General features: G+C 50.2%; 3 protein-coding genes across 11 annotated transcripts in view; 1 reads left to right on the top strand and 2 right to left on the bottom strand.

Annotated features, from left to right (window-relative positions):
- The window catches only part of LOC105465306 (lysyl oxidase like 3), a 23,853-nt gene extending 9,118 nt beyond the window's left edge, over positions 1–14,735 (bottom strand). The window contains exons 1-5 of one of the 5 annotated variants that reach the window (XM_011713709.3): positions 14,424–14,735; positions 13,455–13,517; positions 11,890–12,214; positions 9,539–9,702; positions 8,727–8,941 (exon numbers count right to left, since the gene is read on the bottom strand). In XM_011713709.3, coding sequence (XP_011712011.2) covers positions 8,727–8,941; positions 9,539–9,702; positions 11,890–12,202 — 692 coding nt within the window. In that variant the 5' untranslated portion in view covers positions 12,203–12,214; positions 13,455–13,517; positions 14,424–14,735. Of the gene's footprint in view, positions 1–8,726; positions 8,942–9,538; positions 9,703–11,889; positions 13,522–13,807; positions 13,888–14,423 lie in introns of those variants that run through there. The other 4 variants (XM_071076964.1, XM_071076965.1, XM_071076963.1 and 1 more) reach the window with 4 other exon arrangements.
- LOC105465305 (docking protein 1) lies at positions 13,891–18,250 on the top strand. 2 transcript variants are annotated; one of them, XM_011713707.3, is made up of 5 exons: positions 13,891–14,398; positions 14,734–15,033; positions 15,159–15,252; positions 15,462–15,646; positions 15,864–18,250. In XM_011713707.3, the coding sequence occupies exons 1-5, from the start codon at positions 14,042–14,044 to the stop codon at positions 16,587–16,589; spliced, it is 1,662 nt and encodes a 553-aa protein (XP_011712009.3). In that variant the 5' UTR covers positions 13,891–14,041; the 3' UTR covers positions 16,590–18,250. The 2 variants fall into 2 exon arrangements, with proteins under 2 accessions (XP_011712009.3, XP_024643601.2); XM_024787833.2 differs by lacking the exon at positions 15,462–15,646.
- Positions 18,243–25,023, bottom strand: part of M1A (meiosis 1 associated protein) — a 101,775-nt gene continuing 94,994 nt past the window's right edge. For all 4 annotated transcript variants that reach the window (XM_011713703.3, XM_071076967.1, XM_071076966.1 and 1 more), the window contains 4 exons: positions 21,540–21,746; positions 19,710–19,850; positions 19,204–19,260; positions 18,243–18,425 (listed from right to left, as the gene is read on the bottom strand). In XM_011713703.3, the coding sequence (XP_011712005.2) occupies positions 18,267–18,425; positions 19,204–19,260; positions 19,710–19,850; positions 21,540–21,746 (564 nt within the window). In that variant the 3' untranslated portion in view covers positions 18,243–18,266. The remainder of the gene's footprint in view (positions 18,426–19,203; positions 19,261–19,709; positions 19,851–21,539; positions 21,747–25,023) is intronic.

The following is a 25,023-nucleotide window of genomic DNA, read 5'->3' on the forward strand; positions in this document are numbered from 1 at the left end:
CATCTTATAAATATGGTGTGAAATTTTTTCTCCAAATGTATTTTTCTTAAACATGTCTAAAATGTGCAAAATGAAATACACTTGGCCTCTTCACCAATCAACCTGGAGAGATCACCTTGATCTCCAGAGTAGTACTCAAACATTTTGGTATTGTCTAGAAATTTAGAAGTACCTCTTCTCTAAATTATTTAAGGACATTATATCATAAGGTCTTTGTATTATTTATATATATATACCCGTACATATATGTAATCTTTTTTTTTTTTTTTTTTTTTTTTTTTTGAGACGGAGTCTCGCTCTGTCGCCCAGGCTGGAGTGCAGTGGCGCGATCTCGGCTCACTGCAAGCTCCGCCTCCCGGGTTCACGCCATTCTCCTGCCTCAGCCTCCCGAGTAGCTGGGACTACAGGCGCCCACAACCGCGCCCGGCTAATTTTTTGTATTTTTAGTAGAGACGGGGTTTCACCGTGGTCTCGATCTCCTGACCTTGTGATCCGCCCGCCTCGGCCTCCCAAAGTGCTGGGATTACAGGCGTGAGCCACCGCGCCCGGCCCATATATGTAATCTTATTTCATATTTATATAAAAGAGTTTAGACCCTTTTATCTTATAAATATTTTATATATAAAATTATATATAAGTTATGTTAAGGACTTTGTCTTATTGAGGACCAGTGCTGTTATTTGTCTTGATTTAAATTTCTTCACTCACAGATATGTTTGTTTCCACCTACCATTTGTTCATTCCTTCAACCATAAAACATAAAAACCTATGTATAGGCCAGGGACAGCGACTTATGCCTGTAATCCCAGCACTTTGGGAGGCTGAGACAGGAGGACTGCTTGAGCCCAGAAATTTGAGACCAGCCTGGGCAACATAGTGAGACCTCGTCTCTACAAAAAATTTAAAAATTAGCCAGATGTGGTGGCTCGAGCCTTTAGTTCCAGCTACTCATGAGGCTGAGATGGGAGGATTGCTTGAGCCCAGGAGGTCGAGGTTGCAGTGAGCCATGATGGTGCCATTGCACTCCGGCCTGGTCAACACAGACAGACTATATCTCAAAAACAAAGAATCAAACAAACAGAAAAAAACCCAAAACAAAAACCTGTCTATATTTGCATATCCTCTTCTCATTCCTTTCAACTATCTTTCTTCTCTAAGTCTACTGTCCCTAAATGTTTCTAAATTCCATCTCTTACAATTTCTGTCCTGCACACAATTTCTTTTTCTCAACTGAATCCTTTTAAACATTCAAATCACTCCTACACACACACAGACACATATATACACACACACATACACACCCTCTACTCATCTCTCCTCCCCTTCATAGTAACATTTTTCAGGAGCTGTCCATATTTACCATCTTTATATCCTCTCTTCGCACCGTTTTTTTTTTTTTTTTTTTAGACAAAGTCTCGATCTGTCATTCAGGCTGGAGTGCAGTGGTGCAATCTTGGCTTACTGCAACCTCCGCCTCCTGGGCTCAGCAATTGTCTTGCCTTAGCCTCCCAGGTACCTGGGATTACAGGCATGCACCACCACATCCAGCTAATTTTTGTATTTTTAGTAGAGACGGAGTTTCACCATGTTGGCCAGGGTGGTCTCAAACTCCTGACCTCAAGTGATCCACCTGCCTTGGCCTCCCAAAGTGCTGGGATTACAGGTGTGAGCCACCACGCCCAGCCTCCTCTCACTCATTCTTTAACCCACTTCCTCTGGTTTTCCCTACCTACTATCACTCTGCAAACTTCTATTTTGTTAAATCCAGCAGACATTTTTCAGTCTTTATCTTACTGACCTCTCTGCAACATCTGACTGTCCTCTCTTTCTTTGGCTGCTATAACACTACAATATCCTGGTTTTATTTCTAATTCTGCTTATTATTATTATTATTAAAATATTTTTAATTTCCGGAGTGGCTCCCCAGGGAGCAGGGCTGACTCCTAGGCAGTGTGCCCAGAGCCGCCTATTCCTAATTCTGGTTGCTCTTTCTTGGTCTTCTCTGCAGGCTCCTCCCCTATCTGGTCATTAAAATTTGTGGAGCTCTTATCTTAGGCATTCTGTTCTCACTTCATATAGGGCCCTCTATATGGTCTAATTCACACCATAATCTAATACACACAATATAAAGTGTATCCGTAATCTTATCTATTTCATTGTCTTCTTGATGTTTCTAGGTAGAGATCTGAAAGTAATCTAAAATGTAATGTAGGTCAAAAAAAAAAAAAAAAAAAGAAGAAAGATAATTATCTCAGCAAAATCCACTCCAGAAACCTAGGGGTTAATCCTGACTTCTCCCTTTCTAGGATCCCAAAGTCAATCAATAACCAAGTCCTGTCAATTTTACTTCCTAAATCTCTCCAATCCATATATCTTGCTCCTCTCCCAACCATTCTCAGAAATAGAGTCAAAGGCCGGGCATGGTGGCTCACAGCTGTAATCCCAGCACTTTGGGAGGCCAGGACAGGCAGAACACTTGAGGTCAGGAGTTCAAGACCAGCCTGGGCAACATGGAGAAACCCCATCTTTACTAAAAATACAAAAAAAAAAAAAAAAAAAAAAAGCAAATTAGCCAGGCACGGTGGTGCGTGCCTGTAACTCCAACTACTCGAGAGGCTGAGGCAGGAGAACTGCTTGAACCCGGGAGGCGGAGGTTGCAGTGAGCCAAGATTGCACCACTACACTCCAGCCTGGGTGACAAAGCAAGGCTCTGTCTGAAAAGAAAAAAAAATAGAAAAAAAAAAGAAAAATAAATAGATTCAAAATGATCTTTTGGAGTCACAAACCTGATCATGCCATCTCACAGCCCTCCCCATTAAAACACTTCAATGGGCCAGGCACAGTGACTCACACCTGTAATCCTAGCACTTTGGGAGGCCGAGGCGGGTGATCACAAGGTCAGGGGATCGAGACCATCCTGGCTAACACAGTGAAACCCTGTCTCTGTTAAAAATACAAAAAATTAGCTGGGAGTGGCCACGGGCGCCTGTAGTCACAGCTACTCCAAAGGCTGAGGCAGAAGAACGGCGTGAATCCGGGAGGCGGAGCTTGCAGTGAGCTGAGATCAAGCCACTGCACTCCAGCCTGGGTGACAAGAGAGACTCCGTCTCAAAAAACAAACAAAGAAACAAACAAAAAACACTTCAATGGCTGGGAGCGGTGGCTCACGCCTGTAATTCCAGCACTTTGGGAGGCCGAGGTGGGCGAATCAACTGAGATGAGGAGTTCAAGACCAGCCTGGCCAACATGGTGAAACCTCGTCTCTACTAAAAACACAAAAATTAGCTGGGCGTGGTGGTGGGCACCTGTAGTCCTAGCCACTCAGGAGGCTGATGCAGAAGAATCACTTGAACCTGGGGAGGCGGAGGTTGCAGTGAGCAGAGATTGTGCCACTGTACTCCAGCCTGGGCAACAGAGCCAGACTCCCTCTCAAAACAAAAAAACAAAAAAACCCAAACATCAATGGCTTCCCAATCCTTTTATTATAAGGACCATAAGGTCTTGTATGGTGTGCAGCCTAATAACCTCTCTTGTCATTTATTCACCTTTGTATTCTCAGCACCTTGCAGAGTACTTGGCAAATAGGAGTTCAATAAACATCTGTCAAGCTGAAATGAACTAGAAGAGTGACTTCTTAAATAGCACTGAAGCTCTTAGAGCCTCAATTTCATTACCTGTAAAAGAGCAGTAAATAGTTCAATTATCTGTACATTATTTTCTTATTCTAAAGTTCTACAACTTTTACACGTTCTAGGGTAGAACTACCAAAACAAATTGAAAAATGTTTAATACATCAGGTTTTGATTTTCTCATTCCCTAAATCTTACTTCCTCTAAAAGCTAGCAGATCCATCTTTTTTCCCCCTAGGGAGGGGAGAGTTGTTCACAACTATCTTGCCTGTCTTTCATAATTGTATCACCTGCGAGAATGCTCCCTCTGCTGGGCCTGACCTGTGAAGGATCTAGATCATAGCCCCATCACAGAATCTCCCAGGACTCCCGCAATCTCTTTCCCCAAGAAAAATGGCCTCTGCGCTTTAGTGTATCTCTTTCCCCAGGCTTTATATCCCAGACTTAGTATGGGATTCTGATATATCCAACAAATATTCCTGATCTCTAAAAATTATTTCAGCTTTGCATACCTGGGCACAATTCCTGTGTCTCAAACTTTCCAAAGACGGCCCATCTCTAAAGCTAATTCATATTAACCTGAAGCCCAGAGATGGCTGCTGGTACCATCCTTCTCTCAGGCAGTGTCGGAATCATTTTAGGTGTCTCTTCTCTCATCTCTATGTTCTATCAGTCATCCTACATCTATTTATTTTCCTCCATCTTTGTTGTTACCCTCCTGATAAGCTTCAATTTTAGAACAAACTCCTGGCTGGTTTTACTGCATCCAGACCCTCCTCTCCTCATCTACTACTATCAGGCAAACTTTCAAAAACACTGGCTTTATTCTTGTCCCATACAAATACTTTTATTTGTAATTTTTCTATAAGGCAAAGGCCAAGCTCTCCAATTTGGCACCTAAAGCATTCCATTTTCTGGCCTCCCTTTATCTAGATCTCCCACTATTTCTCAGTATAAACCTACTCTTGCTAACTTACTGTTTTCCAAATATAAGCCATTCATTATCATCTCTGTTGGGGACAACAGTGACTTCCCTGTTGCTAAATCCAGCATTTGTTTCTCAGTCCTCATGTTTTTAGGTCTGGGCAGCACTGACTCAGCTGGTCACTCTCTCCTCTTTGAAGCACTTTACTTGGCTCCCAGGCCACTACACTCCACTGGTTTTCTTCCTACCTCACCTCACTGTTTGCATTTCATCTTATCTTCTGACTTTTAAATATTTAGTCTCCCCAAGGTTCAGTCTCTGGGCCTCTTTCTCTCTGTCTTTTAAATTTACATTCACTTCCTTGGTATGTTGTCCAGTTTCAGGACTTTATATGTTTTACTCAACTGAACTCCGAGTCCTATATTAAATTGCCTAACTTAGCCTCACCACTTCAATGTCTTAAAGAATCTTAAATTTGCCGGGCGTGGTGGCTCACGCCTGTAATCCCAGCACTTTGGGAGGCCGAGGCGGGCGGATCACAAGGTCAGGAGATCGAGACCACGGTGAAACCCCGTCTCTACTAAAAATACAAAAAATTAGCCGGGCGCGGTTGTGGGCGCCTGTAGTCCCAGCTACTCGGGAGGCTGAGGCAGGAGAATGGCGTGAACCCGGGAGGCGGAGCTTGCAGTGAGCCGAGATCGCGCCACTGCACTCCAGCCTGGGCGACAGCGAGACTCCGTCTCAAAAAAAAAAAAAAAAAAAAAAAAAAGAATCTTAAATTTAACAGGTCTAAAACCAAGTTCCTACCCTCCACCCCCAAGCCCATCTCCCAACAAAACATGCTCCATCCACTATTTTGCTTGTCAGGTGAGGCCAATTCCATACTTAGCTGGGGCCAAAAACCTGGAGAGCCTTAACTCCTCTCACATCACAACTATCTATAAAACTTGATCATTTTTCACCACTTTCGCTGGTCATCATCATCTTTCACTTTCTTTACGTGGCTTTCAGAAGACGATAACCCCATAACTAGCCACCTGACTTCTTGCTTCTACTGCATCCCTTACAGTCTATTCCTAATAAAGCAGTGAAAGTAGTACTGAAAAAAAATGGAAGCCCAATGTCACAACCCTGCTCCAAACCCTCCAGTGGTTCCTTATCTCCCACAGAACAAAAGCCAGCTTCCCCCAGATGGCCCATAGGATCTGGCTCCCCATTCTTTTCTGATCACCACCTACACTGCATGTCCTACCATTTTCCTCTTTTTCACTCAGCTCCAGCCACAGTGGCCTCCAGGAGAAGGACAAGAATGCCTTATCTCATCACCCACTACACACACACACACACACACACACACACGCACACACATATACAGGCACACACACCCCAGAATATTTTCATTTTTGATCCTTCTTCCTGGAAATGTTTATCTAGAGGTCTGCATAGCTTGTGCCCTCACCTCCTTTAAGTCTTTTCTCAAATGATGCCTTCTCCAAGAGGCCTTCCTTGACCACTTATTTATTTACTTACTTTATTTTATTTTTATTTGAGATGGAGTTTCGCTCTTGTTGCCCAGGCTGGCGCAATCTCAGTTCACTGCAACCTCCGCCTCCTGGGTTCAAGCGATTCTCCTGCCTCAGCCTCCCGAGTAGCTGGGATTATAGTCATGCGCCACCATACCCGGCTAATTTTGTATTTTTAGTAGAGACGGGGTTTCTCTGTGTTGGTCAGGCTGGTCTCGAACTCCCGACCTCAGGTGATTTACCTGCCTCAGCCTCCCAAAGTGCTGGGATTACAGGTGTGAGCCAACGCGCCCGGCCTTAGTTAATTTATTTTTTGAGACAGGGTCTTGCTCTGCCACCCAGGCTGCAGTGTAGTGGCATAATCACGGCTCACTGCAGCCTTGACTTCCTGGGCTCAAGCAATCTTCCCGCCTCAGCCTCTCAAGTAGCTAGAACCACAGGTACACACCACCATGTTCAGCTAATTTTATTTTTAAAAAATTATCTGTAGAGACAGGGTCTCACTATGTTGCCCAGGCTGGTCTCGAATTCCTGGGCTCAAATAATCCTTTCACCTTGGCCTCCCAAAGTGCTGGGATTACAGGCATGAGCCACGGCTAGAGTCTACAACAGTACCTGGCACACAGTAAGATCTCAGTAAATAAATATTGGGTGAATGGATCTCTACACCTTTGTTCATGCTATCCTCTTCACTGGAAATGTCTATTTAAATGCTATGCATCTTTCAGAACATGGGGTTTAAATTAGGGAAGGTAAGCAGCACAGAGAAGGAAATGCAGCCCCAAGATGGATGAAAGTAAAGAGGCACAGCACATGTTTGTTTTAAAGTGGTTTGAGTGTCCAAGCCAGATAAAGTACTGAAAATCCTCAGTACTGAAAGACATTTCAGATGAGCCTCAGAGCCAAGTCAAAGAAAGTGTGAGCAGGTATAGAAAAGACCGGAGACTGGATAATATCCTGACTTTCAAAAGAAAAAAAAGGCGAAAAAGGATTCCTCAATTCCTCAATCTACACATAAGTAATATTCTAGAATAAATTATTAACTAGAAGTTTGTGAGCATTTAGGAAAAAATAAGGTGATTCTTAAGAGACCTAAAAGGATTTCAGTAAAAATAGGCTCAAACTACTATGATTTTCTTTTTTGACAGGGTTACTAAATTGGAAGGCTGGAGAATGACTGTGAATATAGCATTTCTGGAATTTTTTATCAAAGACTAACAAAATCTCCCATGATTTCATTACAGATAAGAAGTATGTAGATAGATCAGGTGAAATGTTGGTTATATCATTGAAGTGTTCTGTTTCTTCCCAGTTGGTGGAAGGAACATATTTTACAGCTGATGATTAGAAGCTTGATGAAAATCTGCAGGAACATTTTGCAAGAAGAGTTAGACTTTGGTTTTAAACATTTTCACAACAACTTTTAGCCATTTGGATGAAGCCAGAAGGCAAAGCTGCCATGTCTGTTCAGCAGAGGAGGCTGAGAGGGATGACAGATGGAAAGTCACATCAGGACTCAAGATAATCTCATGGGATCATCATGGCTTTTTTATGGCTTCTAAATTCTGTATCAAAACAAATGTAATAGGGTAAACGTCACCTATACCTGGGTTGGAAAAGGCTGCTCTATCAGTAGGAAGCATAGGGAAGACCTGAACTGGTTTTAGGTGATGACAAGTTCAGTATAAGCAGTGGGAAGCTGCCGCAGTAGGAAGACAGTGTAATCCGAGCATGCTTCTGTCGGAGTTGAGGATTTCTATAGTGGCTGGCCGCATCAGACCCCATCTGCAGTAGTGTGCCCGCGGAAAGCTATCCAGACATCAAGTGGCCTTTCAGCAATACTGATCTAGGGAACCACTGAAGAAAGGGAGGATTTTTGACTTGCAAAGTAGATTACAGAGAGAACGTGTAAAGATTTCCAAATAAATGTCTGGCTGTCAATGGCAGTTTCTCAAAAAGATCAAAGGAGATGCTCCAGGGAAGGGAGACACTAAGCACAGACAGTTCCCAGGGTGATGCGTTTCCCTGGAAGCCGGACTGGACCCCAGGGCTCCAACGCAGGTGGAGAGGTTGGGCCTCGCCAAAAGAGATTCTGGGAAACTCCAGGACTTCCAGGAGTCCGAGGGCTCGAGCGCTCACACACGCGCCCGGGGGCGGCCCGGGCAGAGGGGGCGCCGTGTCTCCTGGCGCCCTTCGGCCACCGCGCGCCGCCGTCCCGGGGTCCCCAGACCCTGGGCGCCCAGCCCGCGCGGGACACACCCAGGCGCCGCCTCCCAGGGGCGGCCGCGTCCTTGCTGAACTCGGAACTCGCTGGCCGGCGGCGCCAGCGTTGGAATCGCCCCAGGGCCTGGGAGTGGCCTCGCGAGGCCGCGCACGCCCCGGGCCGAGGAATCTGCCTGCCCAGCCAGGCGTCGGCCGCGAGAGAGCGGGACCCTCACTAGTCCCCATTTCAGGTACTCCCTTGGGGCACCTTTCGTGGTCCCACAAGATTTCCCAACAATCCAGCTTCGCAACGGCCTCCATATTTTCCCGCGCGTCTCGACCCCCGGCTTCTCCCGTGCCCCGGACCTGCTCAGATGTCTCCCAAGGCTATTCATCAGGGAGCACCCCAATCCCGGCCCGCTCCGCCCGGTGCCCGCGGCCCCTCACCTGTAGAAGGCCGCGTTGACCCTCTTTTCACTGGGGAAGCCCAGCATCCCGCAGACCACGTGGCTGTTGTGGGCGCTCCAGCCTTTGTCGCACACTTGCGACCAGCCGTCAGGAAGCCTGACTTCCACCAGCCCCTCCGTCACGGGCAGGGGTCGTCTGCCCCACCCAACGGCGGGTCGAATTCGCACCTCCTCCACTTGCAGGTGATGCTCTACCTGGGGGCGGGGCCACAAGCAGGGAAAGAATCCCAGTGGCACCTTTCCTGTCCTGCCACTCTTAAGGAACCCTGCTTGGTGCGCCTGCTGTAAACCCAGTGGCCAGATGGGCCCGAGGCGGCACTGAGAGAGCGGCCACAATGGCCGCAGTCCGCGGTGTGGACTCTCTTGCAGCCAGCAGCGCGGGGGGATATGCTTGCTCCCAGAGAGGATTCAGGGCACTAGGAAGGAGCACCTCCCTGTGCCTGGAGCAGGAGGGCGCACTTCAGAGAGGAAATGGCTTTGAAGGAGGAGAAAGTCAGAAGGAAGATGTCTCAGGAAAGCAGGAACCTTTGAGGAGGAGAGCACCAGGTGCCCCAGGGGTGACTGGGGATGAAGCTGGAGAGGCTCATGCCAGGTGTAGCCCCTTGAATGCGAATGCTAAAAACCCTGTTGGATTTTACAGCATCTGGGAGCTCTATCATTTGCTTTTCCAAGCCTCCCACCAATCCAAATGATCCCCCAGTGGTAACTACTTTCTAATGTCTCCCCTAACCACCCCACAGTCCTCTTGGCTATCCTGGGTGGTATGTGTGTGTATGTCTAGGAAGTGCAGACCTCAATGACATTGGAGTCTGAGAAGCCAGGGAGGCGCTGGTCCTTGCAGATGACCCCAGCATCCTCATCGTGCGTACAGTCACTGTTCCCCCAGCCCCGGGAGGCACATTCAGTCACGCTCTGCTCCGTCCCACTGCAGCTCAGGTTGTCCAGCCAGATGCGGCCTGTGGAAGGGGAGACGAAGGGACAGAGAAGCTTGGGGAGGGAGGATGGGGGAGTAATGGGGATGTTGGAAAGAGTGAGTGCTGATGCCTCCCACCTGGCCATGATGATCCCATCTTTCTGGTATGATAACGGGTTAAGGGACAGGGGACCCTGGCAGGGAATAGGAAGGGGGCATAAGATTGAGGGAAGTTTGGTGTGATCTGGGGGTACTCAAGAACCTGATAGGGTGAATAAAAAACCAAGAATCAACCCTGATGTTCTGATTAGTCTCTACCCATTCAATGATAGCTACAATTAATCAGGTACCTACTGCGTGCCAGGTTTTCTACCATGGTGTGCACATATGTGATCATTCTTAGAACAGAGCTGCCAGAACACCGTTTTATAGAAAGAAACTGGAGTTTAGAGAAGCTAAGTAAATTGCTTAAGACCACACAGCCAATACATGGGGGCTTAGGAGTTTGATCTATCTGTTAGGCTTGGACATCCAAGATCCTTTCATCACATCCTTGCATTCTCTTCTGTGCTCGCCCTGTCTGTGCTGCCCTTGTTCTTCTCTCTGTCCGAAACCCGATTTTTTTTTTTTTTTTTTTTTTTGAGACAGAGTCTCACTCTGTCGCCCGGGCTGGAGTGCAGCGGCCAGATCTCAGCTCACTGCAAGCTCCGCCTCCTGGGTTTACGCCATTCTCCTGCCTCAGCCTCCTGAGTAGCTGGGACTACAGGCACCCGCCACCTCGCCCGGCTAGTTTTTTGTATTTTTTAGTAGAGACGGGGTTTCACCGTGTTAGCCAGGATGGTCTCGATCTCCCGACCTCGTGATCTGCTTGTCTCGGCCTCCCAAAGTGCTGGGATTACAGGCTTGAGCCACCGCGCCCAGCCCTGATTTTGTTTTTTAAACGAAGTCTTGTCCTGTCGCCTAGGCTGAAGTGCAGTGGCATGATCTCGGCTCACTGCAACCTCCGTCTCCCAGATTCAAGCAATTCTCCTGCCTTAGCCTCCCAAGTAGCTGGGACTATAAGCGCAGCCACCATGCCCGGCTAATTTTTATATTTTTAGTACAGACAGGGTTTCACCATGTTGGCCAGGCTGGTCTTGAAGTCCTGACCTCAGGTGATCCACCCGCCTCAGCCTCCCAAAGTGCTGGGATTCCATGCATGAGCCACCGTGCCTGGCCTGAACCCTGTGGAGTATCACTGACTTCCTCTCAGAATTAGGCGCAGCCTCAAAGGTCATCTGTCCTAGCCAATGTTCAAGGTCATCAAAGTCCTTGTGACTCTTCGTGACTTTCCCCCACCACATCTGATTCAGTCCTTTGGTGCCAACCAGAAAAATCCCTCAGCCACACGACTGTCCTTCTCATATTTGAAAACAACCATTATGTCATTGCTATTGCAAGGCTTTTACTTTCCGTATCAATTCCCTGATTCTTCAGCAATTCCTCGTTGAAACTTGGCTTCTGAATCTTTCACATCTAGGCAGCTCTCCTGTGAAAGTATTTCCATTTTCTACTGTCCCTCTTAAAACACAGCATCTACAAATGACACTTAATTCCACAGGTGGTCTAGCCAGTGGGAACTGGGGGATCAGCTGCAGGTTGCACCTGCTTCTGTCCATCAATCCCACTGTGGGTTCATACCATGGGCGCAGTCCTAGGCCTCACCCAGGGAACTGCTCTTAAGCCTCCACCACCCACACTCATACTTGTCCTAGATTTTATACTTGTCCTTAGACAGTACCACCTTGTTAATTTTAGCTCTGGCCTATAGCCTGATTTTGTTAACTGCAGTGTCTGTGACCCCTTATGACTTTGGGACATCCAGATATCATTTACCTGCTCTTAGCGTCCCATGAAACCAACTGTACTTTATTTGTACAGGGCTCACCTGTATCTGGGCTATTTTGCGGATGGCTTTGTAGGATCATACTTTTGCAGCAGAAAAGAACTTAGACATCATCTAGTCATTTTGCACACACGGCATCCAAGGCTCAGAGAAAGCACCAACTAGCCTAAGGTCACACAGCTCTGAGAAGTAACTATGTTGCTTGGTTTGTCACCCATGGGTTTACTCAATGCTGGCTGTTCTTGATGTCATGGGTCCCTATGGCTGTGCCATCCTGGTGTTCCCTTTCCCTGCACTTCAGCCACACTTAGGTAATACCTAGGATATGCCTGGATCATTGCTCACCGGTTCCAGGGCCATATTTGGCACTGTGGGTCCAGCCTGTGGCCTCTGTGAAGCCCAGCTCCCGGCAGAGGACATGGGCAGCCTGCAGCGTGAAGTCATCGTCGCAGATGGTGCCCCATTCACCAGCTCGCTGTATCTCCACGCGGCCCTCGTAGGGCTTCCTGGGGAAGCCAGCCAGCCGGAACCGCAGCCCCTGGCTCCCGGCCCTCTTCTCAGGTTCCGTGGAAGGGGACGGAGACCCCAAGCACGAGCTGCACAGCAGGCACAGGAGCAGCCCCCAGGGGCTCCACTGCCAGACACTGACAGGTCGCATGGTAGGGAAGGCCTGGGTGCCCCAGAGAGAAAGTATGTGTGAGAGAAACTGAGATTGAGTGGGGCCCACAGTTAGAAAGAGAGGGAGAAGTCACGAAAGAAAAACAGACACTGAGTAAGACAGAGATCGTGAGAGACAGCAGGAGAGAAAGAGCCCCAGGGACCAAGAGAGACAGGGAGAGAAGCACATTAAATAAGGGCAGAGGCACAGGTCATAGAGGCACAGCCTGAGAGACCCAGAGATAAGAGACAGCTATGAAAGATCAAGAGTCAGAGAAGGGTCAAGAAAAAGAGACAGAGACTGAGCAAGAGACACGCAGAGAGGAAGACCCAGACAGACAGGATGTGAGAGGAAGGGAAACTGTGGGAACGAGAGAGAGAAAAACAGAAAGACACAGAGGAGAGAGACAACAGATAGAAGGTGATAGGAAAAGAACCAAGCACTCAGTATAGGGGAATGAAGCAAGCCCTGGGTGAGGAGGAGAGAGATTGACAAGAGCCAAGGGGCGGACGTGGGAGGGATCCAGATGACCCCATTTACCCAGAGGGAGGACAGACAGCTGTACTGATTGTGCAGAGAGGCACGTAAGGGGCCCTAGGCGTCCCTGGGATCACAGATCCCCTGAATGAGAGCCCAGAGTCCTAACCCAGCAGATTCCCAGGCAGGGAAGGCTGGCACCAAAGCTCACCTGGAGAGCCTGCTGCATGCCCTCCCCAGTACACAGGCTCTTAGATGCCCTGCAGGGTCAAGAGGCCCAGGAGGGCCAGGCCTTAAGGCTGGGTGGGGGATGGGGTAGGGTTGTCCCAGCCTCCTGCCAACACCACCATCGCTGTCACCTGGCAACCGGAGGCCAGGCGCTATGGCTCCTCAGCCAAGGCCTTCTCTGCCTAGGGCTGAGAACAGCCCCTCTACAGCAAGCCCCCGTCAACATGCTTCCCCCAACCCAAACAATCAATCCAACAAGGCAGCTTTGTTCTGGGGACATTTTGGCTTGGGGACCCAGGGGTAGGGCCTCCCGGAGGAGCCCCCTCCCTTAGGGCGCGCCTGGTGGCCCTGTTCAGAACACCCGGAGCCCCCGCCTCCGGTATGTGCCTCCTCTCTGTACTCTGTCTCACATGCCCTTAGACAAGAATCAAACTCTCAGTTGGGTGGCTTCCCCTCGACTCCATCCCACACCGCCGTTTTCTCTGGTCCCTCCACATCCTCTCCATCCCCTACTCTCTCCCTCTGCGGTTAACGTGACTCCCCCTACCTTGGCAGAGCAGGACCCTAAGGGCTGGGAGAAGAGTGCTGGTCCTGGAGATCAGTCCTAGGACTTCCAAAAAAAAAAAAAAAAAAAAAAAAAACGATCGGCCAGGGGAGACTAGACCCCCCTCTCTCCCCCTTCTCCGTTCTTCCCTCCCACATCCCCCTGAGCCCTCCCACATTCCGCCTTCTCGCTCCATTCCTCCCGGCCAGTTCCCTCCTCTCCTCCTCTGGGTCCTCCCTCCCTGTGGAGCGGGCCACTGCTGCGCCCCCTCCCCCTCCCCGGCCCTCCCGGCCGGCTCAAAGAAGCTTTCTCTTCCCGCGGCATGGAGGCCAGGCCTCTGCGGTCAGGGAGCTGACATGCAAGCGGCCGCCGGGCGGCGGGGCGTCCCCGGTGGTGGCGGGAAGCGGTTCAGTCCCAGCCCTCCCTCCGAGTCCCGGGTCAGCGGAGTGTAAACAGCCCGGCTCGGGCGGGGCTGGGGGCGGGTCCGCCCAGGGGAACTGAAGCTCTGGAGGCCCGTGTGGGTCTCTCCGGTGCCTCCGGGGGCTTTCGGGGTGAGGTCATGGCTTTCACTCTGATGTCACGTTGGACATATGACGTCACGCGCAGCCACCACGTCCAGAGGCCAGGGTCCTTGCGCCAAAACCGAGTACTTTCGGTGGAGCTACCGGCGCGCCCCTACGACGGCGGGTAGGGGCCTGGGTAGCGCCAGGCTAATCCGGGGGCCTCCACCCTTCCCTCTCGCTCTTCTCCCTCACCCCACCGCGACCCCCCAGCGGCCGCCGGTGGGGGCCGGGGAGGGGCGGAAACGCCTCCAGGGAACCCGGCCCCGCCTCCCGCCCCGCCTCCCGCCGCAGGGCCAGGAAGCGCGGAAGGAACCGCCGGGGGCCATGGACGGAGCCGTGATGGAAGGGCCGCTGTTTTTGCAGAGTCAGCGCTTTGGGACCAAGGTAGTCTGGGGCACGGATGCCGAACCTTATCCGGGCTAGTAGTGGGTGAGAGAGCCCAGAAACAGGGAGAGGTGGGCAGCAGGCTGGAGCGCGGCGCGGGCAGTTGGAGAGCCTGTGACTGTCCTGCGAAGTTGCTTTGTACGCTCCCAGGAAGCGTCTCTAGTCTCGGGGTTCTGGTCCTGGGGAGACGGAGTGGCATCCTCCTTGGGAAACTTCGCCCCCCCGTTTGGAAGCCCCAGACCCCAAATCGACCTGCGCCGCTCCCTCCTTCCCCGTCGGGACCCGGGCCGCCCGCGCACGCCACTCACTCTCCAGCCCTCTCACTCTCTCCCTAGAGGTGGAGGAAGACATGGGCCGTGCTCTACCCGGCCAGTCCTCACGGCGTAGCGCGGCTCGAGTTCTTTGACCATAAGGGGTCGAGCTCTGGGGGTGGCCGAGGGAGCTCGCGCCGCCTGGACTGCAAGGTGATCCGTCTGGCTGAGTGTGTGAGTGTGGCCCCTGTTACCGTGGAGACCCCGCCTGAGCCCGGCGCCACTGCCTTCCGCCTGGACACTGCTCAGCGCTCGCACTTGCTGGCGGCCGACGCGCCGTCCAGTGCAGCCTGGGTGCAGACGCTGTGCCGAAACGCCTTTCCGGTGAGGAGCTGCGGCGATGCGGGGTGGGGGCAGTTACAGAGGCAGAGAAATGGGGCTGGCTCAGACCGACACCCACTCCCCGTTGAGAAAATTACAGGTCTCTCGATGCTCTCTCTCTACTACAGAAAGGCAGCTGGACTCTGGCGCCTTCAGATAACCCACCTAAGCTTTCTGCCCTGGAGATGCTGGAGAACTCCTTGTACAGCCCCACCTGGGAAGGTAGACGCCTAAGAAGCCGGGGCAGGGATGGAGTGAGGAGGAGGGCCTTTGGAAAGTGGGTGGATACCCAGGGGCCCATGGGGAAGTAGGAAGGCCCTGAGATCTGGCTTCCAAGTGAGTGCTTGGACATTACGCTCATGAGTCCTCTGGGTCCCCACTGCTGCCCCCGCCCCTCCCCCAGCAGCTGTCTAATCGTATATGCCTTCCAGGATCCCAATTCTGGGTAACGGTGCAGAGGACTGAGGCCGCCGAGCGCTGTGGCCTGCATGGCTCCTACGTGCTGAGGGTGGAGACTGAGAGGCTGACTCTCCTGACCATGGGGGCCCAGAGTCAGATACTGGAGCCACTTCTGTCCTGGCCCTACACTCTGTTGCGTCGCTATGGCCGGGACAAGGTGCAGGGGCTGTCCGGGAGGGCTTCCTGGGTTGGGCAGCTGTGGGAGGGGTGGGGCAGGACAGAAGGTGGGAAGCGCTGACCTTTGGATCCCCCTTTCTTGCCTACCCGGTGACCCCAGGTGGTCTCTTCTTTGTAGATACCCTAACTAGTGCAGGCCTGTGACTCACTTCCTCTGATGGCTCCTGGTAATGTGTTTCCCTCTCTACCCTCCTCAGGTCATGTTCTCTTTCGAGGCCGGCCGCCGCTGCCCCTCCGGCCCTGGAACCTTCACCTTCCAGACAGCACAGGGAAATGACATCTTCCAGGCAGTTGAGACTGCCATCCACCGGCAGAAGGCCCAGGGAAAGGCCGGACAGGGGCACGATGTTCTCAGAGCTGATTCCCATGAAGGGGAGGTGGCAGAGGGGAAGTTGCCTTCCCCACCTGGCCCCCAAGAGCTCCTTGACAGCCCCCCAGCCCTGTACGCTGAGCCCTTAGACTCCTTGCGAATTGCTCCATGCCCTTCCCAGGACTCCCTATACTCAGACCCCTTGGACAGCACCCCTGCCCGGGCAGGAGAGGGAGTGCAACGGAAGAAACCTCTCTATTGGGACTTGTTTGAGCATGCGCAGCAGCAGTTGCTGAAGGCCAAGCTGACGGACCCCAAAGAGGACCCCATCTATGATGAACCTGAAGGCTTGGCCCCAGTCCCTCCCCAGGGCCTTTATGATCTGCCTCGGGAGCCCAAGGATGCATGGTGGTGCCAAGCCCGGGTGAAGGAGGAGGGCTATGAGCTCCCCTACAACCCTGCCACTGATGACTATGCTGTGCCACCCCCTCGGAGCACAAAGCCCCTCCCTGCTCCCAAGCCTGAACCTGGTACTGCAACTGGCAGTGGCAGCAAAAGCTACAACTCAGCCCTATACAGCCAGGTCCATAAAAGCGGGGCCTCAGGGAGCTGAGACTGTGAGCTGTCTAGAGTAGGGACTGACAAGACTGGGGTCAAGTCAGAGGCCTCTACCTGAGAAGGAGGGCAAGGCTGAGGTGGCTAAGGAGGACCATGGGGAGGTGGCACTAGGGATCTAAGAAAATGGTTAGAACCAGCAGAAGCCAGAAGGTGGGAGGGGCCGTGCTGTATGAGACCAGGGGACCAGAGGGATAGGGGAGTCAAAGGAAGGACAATCCCAGGAAGTCCTAAGAAGTGGGGCAGATGGCAAGGCTGAGGGATGGGCTCTGTATCCTCCTAAAGCTGTCCCTTCTCCACTTCCCCAAAGGAAGGGACAGCTGCGGGACCAGGTCTGTGGAAAGTGGTGCATGGTCAGAGTGGGTGCAGTTTGAGGGGCCCATGTGGAGGCCTCAGGGAGATGTTGGACTGTGCCTGGATTCTTACTCCTGCATTGTTCTTTGCCAGAGACCTATTTAAAAATTTTAAAATTCTCATTAAAGTCAGCTTGGGTTTAAGAAGTTTATGTGTGTGAACAGAAAAAGAGGGGACACAGTGGTTGGGTTGGGTGTGGTGGAGATCAAGAGGACAACAAGGAATGTGTTGAGAGTCACGGAAAGGCGTCTAGGAAGGGAACAACAGGAGTGTGGCGGTTCAGTGCCTGGGGAGTCAAGTCAGGCTGCCCTGGGCTAGACATGAGCTCTGTGGCCCTGGGTGAGTTGTATAACATCTGCAACCCTCAGTTTCCTCTGTGCCCCTCTGTAAAATGGGAAAGCTATAATGGGCCCTACCTCACAGGGCTTTTTGTATGAAATTAGATACATTATAAGTATATAGTGTAATCTGAAGCACAGAGTGGTTTTTTAAAAAAAATATTTTTTATGTAGAGATGGGGGTCTCACTGTGTTGCTCAGGTTGGTCTCGAACTGCTGGCCCCAAGTGATCATCCCACCTCAGTCTCTCAAAGTGTTGGGATAAAAGGTGTGAGCCACTGCTCCCAGCCCAGAGTAAACATTTTATAAATGGTAGCTATTATTCTGTGGATGGAGGGAGCAACAGGAAGGTTGGTACATGTAGGGAGAGAGTAACAGGAAAGGAGTAGGTCTTTTTTACACCATCCTCTCCCCTGTTCTGGGCTGTATGGCAGCCCTCCCACCCCACAACACACACACTTTGCATGTAGGTACCAAGCACTTGTCTTTTTGGAGGCTTACGCCTGGTGGTGTAGCGGGAAGGGCACAGGCTCTGCAATGAGGCCTGGATTTCAATTCTACTTGTTTTTTATGAGCTTTGAAAACCTCATCCTTGTTCCTGAGGTCCTGTTTACCAAAGGTGATCTGACCTCATCCACCTGCTTACACAGAGCTACAAGAAGAAATTCTGGGTTAGGAATGCTCCTAACAATGGTGGAAGCTTACTGGGTGTTTAATCTTCACCTGTGTAAACAGTATCAAATGATTCAAAAGAAAATGAGAGTCCTTGCTGGAGAAGGGACAGGCTCGGGTGTGTCGCTTCCCGACTTGAGGAGTGGGACAGCAGCGAAACAGAGGAGGGGAAGGCTGTTGTTTCCCAGTCAGCCCTCACTCACAGAGGCTCAGGTGGATAGAAAGCAGGTCTGACCACACACAGATAGCCATTATGTGAACCTGAGCATGGATGTAGTTAAGCTGGGCAGCTGGGCTCTGGTGCTGGTGACTTAGGGCCCTGAGGGATCTTCCTCCCACTCTGAAGGCAGAAAGAAGGCATCTGAGGAAGATTTGCTGACTGCTGGCATCTTGGAGGCTCTGCCTGGGACAGGAGTTATAGGCAGGGGGGCCACAGTGGCTCGAGCTCGGTTGGTCTGCAACTGTCCAGTCTGCAAAGAGAGCAACCAGAGTCTTCTCTGAAGATCAGAGTTTCTGAGCACCTATCCCATTCTCTGTTGGGCTTCCTGTCCTAACTCTTTCGTAAGTCCCATCCCTGGAGTGACAGCCTCAAGGCCCAGGACAGTGATCTGGAGTCCCTTGAGCCCAGCCTCCACAGTGCCTTTCTCCTTGCCCAGTGTCCTACCTCTGGCAGCTTGCCCAGCAGCTAACTTGTGGTAGCCCCTGCTCCTACCTCTAGTTTGAAAATGAAATCCTGTAATTTTAGCTAAGACAAAATGACTTTTTTTTTTTTTTTTTTAAGACAGGAACTTGCTCTGTTACCCAAGCTGGAGTGCAGTGGCACAATCTTGGCTCACTGCAGCCACAACCTCCTGGGCTCAAGCAATCCCCCGACCTTAGCCTCCCAGGTAGCTGGGACTACAGTGAGCACCACCACTCCCAGCTAATTTTTTGTATTTTTGTAGAGGCGAGGTTTTGCCATGTTGCCCAGGCTGGTCTCAAACTCCTGAGCTCAAGCGATCCACCTGCCTCGGCCTTCCAAAGTGCTGGAGTTATAGGCATGAGCCACCATGCCTGGCCCAAAATGAGAATTTTTCTAAAGGCTGTGTTACTAAGAAACTGAGAAAAAGTTAATAAGGGCAGAAGGAAGCCCAAATATTATATAGAACATGGGTCTCATAAAAATATTTCTCCATCCTCAATCATTCTTCCCTCTTCAACCCCAACTGTCTTCAATCCCAGTCATGGGAGTCCTCTCGAGTTACTAACCTTGGTCAGCCTCCTTTCCTCATCTATAAATGAGCAAACACGTACCTTGCAGGGATGCTGTGAGGATTAAATGAGAAAAATATATGAGCAAGCACTTATCATAAAACCTGGCAAATGACTGGTGCTCTATAAATATTAATTTCCCATCCCTTGGGCATTTCTTTTCCCACCTTTCCTTCAGCCTTTTCTTTCAGGAGGACTGTGGTCGTAGTTCCTGTGTAGCCAGTTTGCTTAATGGGACAATAGTCTGGTAAATGACTAATGAGTTATCATAAACACTACAATTAAAACACCTAAACATTATCATATGTAAATGCCCTAGCAAACAGGCCTCCCTACCCAGTAAGAGTTCTAATTTTCCCTTCCACCAGGGGTGGGATCCAGGAAGAGGGCTACTCCCTTGGATGGGGGTGGTGTTGGGATGGGGGAGGAGGGCTTTCTAGGACTCTGGGCATGAAGGGGAGGGAGGGGAAATAAGGAAGAGGAGGGAAGGAGAGGAGTGGTACCTTTCTCGGGGCTCGGCTCTCCCAGTGTGGGTGGAGCCGCCCCTGAGGCTTGGCATAGATGTTGCTCAGGTGTGAGTACAGGTGGCTCTGAACCTGCAAGGGGTTGTAGGTGGGCTCCAGCTCCAGGCTATCCAGCATGCTCTGAGGAAAAGAAAAGAGGGGCCTTACCCAGGGAACTTGAGGTCACAGAACACAAGATGTCAGGCAGTGATCCAGAAGTGTGAGGGGCTGGAGGAAGTGTGAAACCCCAGGGCTGCCATGAAGGCTGTGAAATAGATGCTGTCCCACTGGGTGTTCTGGCCTGAGGTCCAGTGCTTGTGATGTAAGGGCCAGGCATGGGTAGGAGAAGTAGGAAAAACCCTAAGTGGTTAGGAACACTGAACACTCTGGCCCCAAGACGCATGTCCAGGGGTTCTGAGGGGGCCGGCGCACATGAATGCTACAAGGGATCCCCTGTGAGCACGGAGGGAGAGTGTGTCAGCGGGCTACACAGCAGGGCGGGGTGCTCACAGCCTGCAAGGCGAGTACATGGAGTTCTCAGCCTGGAGGTGAGCTGAGCTGAATGGAAAGGGAGGAGGGGATACAGGAGTACAACATTCCTGTGCAGTCAGGTTTTCCGGCCACAACATCCTGTGCCAGGAACCACTGGCCCCAAAGTGAGACGCTGAGCGGGCCATGGCCATTTGTGCCCACCTCTCTCTGTGTCTCTGTGGCCGCCAAGCCAAGAGTACAATCCCAGGCCTTGTCCTTGCTGCGTTTAAGCCAGCAAGCCAGCAGCAATGTGGTTCCAGTTCTCCCTACCCAGAGCCATCCCTCCTACCCTTAGCCTGGGGAGACTAGCAGAGCAAATGTAGAGAATCCAGATCCCAGGAGGAGGAGGAGGAGGAAAAAATGGCCTTTGCATCTACATCCATCTCGTCTCATTTTGAAGCCCTTCCTATTTTGGGCACCTACATTGGCTGCCTTTTCCTCCTTTTCTCAACAAACATAAATGAGCGCAACACAGGTATACACATATGCACACATGCAATGCAGAAAGTTAGACCCCTAAGAATACACCAGCACAGATATGCACAGGCACATCTATACCCACTGCCACCAATTTGGAGACCCAAGCGCTGACACATTCAAAAAATAAACACACAAAGACACGAAAACCCATACAAAGAATGATTTTTTGGGTCTCCTTTTACACCCTTCTCCTTTCTTTTTTCTTCTGTCTTCCGCTGTTGTCTTCTCCTTTCCTTTCCCTCCCAATGTTCTGCTCTCCCTTGTCTAACATCACAATCTCCTCTCTGGGGAGGAGGTGGGGGCAGGAGAACCAGTCTGTGCAAAGACAAAACCGACAAAACAAGTGTCCAGTGCATCCCCAGGAGCTGGAGCTGCCGGTGCTGTGGCTTCCTCCCCTGCTTCCCTGTGCCCTGGCCTGCCATCAGGCTTCTACTCTGTGATGCTCCCTTTTCTCCTTCACAACCACCTATTCCTCAGATTTCAGGTCCGTGTGCATGTCGTGAGTCCTCTAGGATGACTCTAATTCCCAGTCATCACTGATGCCAATATCCCTTTTCTCTCCCAGTTTTTTCTTCTCAAGTCTCATTTCCCTCAACCCAGCCTCCATTCTATTTCACTCCTTACCCTGCTGCCATCATCTAAGTGTTTACTTCCTTCTTCTGGCATCATTGCCTATTCTTGCTTTCTCTTCTTACTGTCTTACCACACTCCTTCCTCAGCTCCCCATCCATTCCCTCCTGGGCTCACTCCTCTCCCTCCTCCCTTTCTCAAACTCCATTCGCTTCTAGATCTGTCCCATGAGATCTGGGCTCCACTTGCCTCCACATTCTTAAGACTGTCATCACGTGGGTCCTCAGGTAGCAGGGGGAAGGTGCTGGGAAGCATCAGTTCCCGTGTGGCCACCGCCTTCACCAGCAGTGTGAGGGAGCGTGATGGCATGATCACATAGAAGGTGCTGGCAGGAATTCTCTGGCTGTGTCCTGGGCCCAGTGGTTCCCCCTTGGCTAACAGCAGCCATTCTCTTTTCTGAAACAAGGACATACAGAAATACTGGTTCATCTTTAGTCTATGGCATGATTTGAGGATCAGTCCCAATTGAAGTTTCCCTGACTTCCAGGGGTGCTGAGGGGGCAGAGCCATTTAACTTTGGCCCTGGTAGGGAGGGACTTCCTGCTTGAATCATCAATATCACGAGGTACTACTCTTCCTGCCTGGTCTGGGATATGCCAGAGAGAGTACATAAAAGGGTCAACAATGGAGAGAAAAGTTAAGAAATGCCCTGTAACTTGAAGTAGATGTTCATCCCAGAGGGGCCTACCATATTCAACACTACATGTGGACTTTTAAGAATTATAATTCTTAAAAACAGAGTCTTGAAGCCCATGGTGCGTGACTATACTCCTAGCTACTCAGGAGGGTGAGGTGGGAGGATCCCTTGAGCCTAGCAGATCAAGGCTGTAGTGAGCCATGATTGTACCACTGCACTCCAGCCTGGGTGACAGAGTGAGACCCTGTCTGTCTCAAAAGGAAAAAGAAAAAAGCAGTATCTTGAAACCAAGACTTGTATGAAGTGTTGTCTGTTGTAGAAATTCAGTTCTTCTTTTGAGGGTAATAAAGTCTGGTTTGTTAACAACTGGGATTAGAACGGGCTGACTGGGGAATATCCCTGGAATGTCCAGAGTGTACGAGGTAGTAAGGCCAGATGTGGTGGCTCACATCTGTAATCCCAGCATTTTGGGAGGCCAAGGCAAGAAGACTGCTTGAGCCCAGGAGTTCAAGACCAGTCTGTGCAACATACCAAGACTCTACAAAAAATTAAATAAATAAAGATAGATAGATGATTGATAGATAGACAGATAGAGAGAAGGCAGTGAAAGCAGCCTGCAAAGTGGGAGGAGAAAGAGAGAGCAGGGCCGGGAGCGGTGGCACACACCTGTAATCCAGCACTTTGGGAGGCCAAGGCGGGTGGATCACCTGAGGTCAGGAGTTCTTGACCAGCCTGACTAACATGGTGAAACTCCGTCTCTACTAAATACAAAAAAATTAGCTGGGCCTGGTGGCACATGCCTGTAATCCGAGCTACTTGGGAGGCTGAGATAGGAGAATCGCTTGTACCTGGGAGGCAGAGGTTGCAGTGAGCCAAGATTGTACCATTGCACTTTAGCCTGGGCAATAAGAGCGAAACTCTGTCTCAAAAAATAAAAAAAACATAAATAAAGAAAGAGCAGAGGGAGAGGTGGGTGGGTGCAGGGCCCTTGAGATCATCTTAGCCGATCACAGGACAAGAAGAGTCAGGATGCTGGGGGCAGTGCCGCTGTGGATGACGGGTATTATGGAACAGAGGGTGGCACTTTGCCATATGCCATGGAGATGGCAGAGGTTAGGGCATGGGTAAGAATAAGAGACAACCAGACTTCTGAGAAGATTTCGTAGGTGTATCCTTTTAAATGAGCCATGAAAATGAGGCAATTTTTTTGTGGTAGCTTTTCAACAAAAACCACAAAACTCCAGGAAATATGGAGTTAGAACTATTATAATCATCTCAAACTGTGTCCTCTTACTGGGGGTGATCGTTAGTTACATCTGGTACAAACCATAACAACCTCCCTGCTACATAAGATGGAAGAAAACACAATGAGTTCTGGCTACTCTTATATGAAAAGTTGAGACAAATAAAAAAATAGGAAAGGCAAAGCAGGGGAAAAGATTTTCAGAGAAAGAGGAGTATCAGTGTCTTGGGGAAGACAAATAGAAAGAGACACAGTGAGACAGAAAGTACTTGCTGTACCATTAGAGTTAGACCCCAGCGGGGAGGTGCTGGGGTGGTCATAGGGGAGGCTCTGCACTTTGAAGCAGTGTCATCATTCTGTGCAGTGTGGAGCTCTGAGGAGGTCTGGTAGGCACAGCAAGTGGTAGGAAACCTGTTAACATCTCCAAGAAAAACAGGTATGTACCATTCCTGTGGTTGCTGACCTTTGTGGGGTAGGACTTGACTGATAATTCGGGAGGCATGATGCATCCTCATTAGAAGGTTTCAGGGGTGGGGCAGATGATTTGGGCATGGGAAAATTAGTCATAATCATAATTACAAACTTTAATGGAATGCTTATCAGGCACCAGGTACTGTGCCAAGAGCTTTATGCATGCCTTCAGAAGTTCATGCTTGCTTAGTGCTTTGCTTCTATCTAGAGATGTGCTGTCTTCCTGAAGAACAAATTCAAATGTGCAGGAAAGTCAGCTTGATGCTTAGAATCCATCACACTGGGAATAAATGGTATAGAAATCATGGTGTGTGTATATGTGGGTGGGCGGGGGGGAACTGCCACTGCTCTGAGGACATGGCCTGTTTAAGCCTGGAAGGGATAGTAACCAGGAAGTTTCAGGGGACTCCATTTCAGTTGGCTTAAGTAACTTCTGATGGGGCTCAGGGGCTCAGGATTTGGATTATTAGTATTGTTTTAAATCTTCTATTTTTACATTGATTCCTGCATTTGCTTGTGAATTTTTTGTCTATTAAGAATTTATTGGCCGGTCACGGTGCCTCACGCCTGTAATCCCAGCACTTTAGAAGGATGAGGTGGGCGGATCACCTGAGGTCCGGAGTTCGAGACCAGCCTGACCAACATGGAGAAACCCCGTCTCCACTAAAAATACAAAATTAGCTGGGCATGGTGGTGCATGTCTGTAATCCCAGCTACTCTGGAGGCTGAGGCAGGAGAATGGCTTGAACCTGGGAGGCGGAGATTGCTGTTGGCCGAGATGGTGCCATTGCATTCCACAGCTAACCTCATACGTGGTGGTGAAAGAGTGGATTCTCTGCCTGTATCATCAGAAACAAGGCAGAGATGTCTGCTCTTGCTACTTCTATTCAGTATTGTCCTGGGAGGTGTGTTGAAGACCAGAAGGCCATTTCCCACATTTTCTGACCTGTTTTAAGCTCCTTGGATTTTGGGTATGATTCTAGGGGGAGAGGCACCCATAAAGATATTGAGTGTGTCAACATCCTGGCCCTTGGGAACCAATGTTTTCTAAATTTGATTTAGAAAAAATATAGTAATGTGACATTTCTCATATCAGAGAGCTATGGTGCAAAAGGTCTAGATAGATGTGGCAACAAGTACATGGGTGTGGAAAGGCAAGAAAGATGAATGGAGACAGGCTGTGGTGGAGGCAAGAAAGGCTTCGTAGTGAAATTATTTAAGCAGCATCTAGAAAAAAATGAGTAGATACTTGTCAGGTGGACAGAGGCAAGAGGAAGGGAACAGCATGAAAAAAGGTGTGGAGGTGTGAAACAGTTCAGCAT

Source organism: Macaca nemestrina, chromosome 13 (assembly GCF_043159975.1).
Source record: "Macaca nemestrina isolate mMacNem1 chromosome 13, mMacNem.hap1, whole genome shotgun sequence".
NCBI lineage: Eukaryota > Metazoa > Chordata > Mammalia > Primates > Cercopithecidae > Macaca > Macaca nemestrina.

Coding starts and splice junctions, on each gene's coding strand:
- LOC105465305 (XM_011713707.3), top strand. CDS start 14,042: ATGACGTCACGCGCAGCCACCACGTCCAGAGGCCAGGGTCCTTGCGCC. Junction 15,034..15,158: donor TGTGCCGAAACGCCTTTCCG/GTGAGGAGCTGC, acceptor TCTCTACTACAG/AAAGGCAGCTGGACTCTGGC. Junction 15,253..15,461: donor GTACAGCCCCACCTGGGAAG/GTAGACGCCTAA, acceptor TATGCCTTCCAG/GATCCCAATTCTGGGTAACG.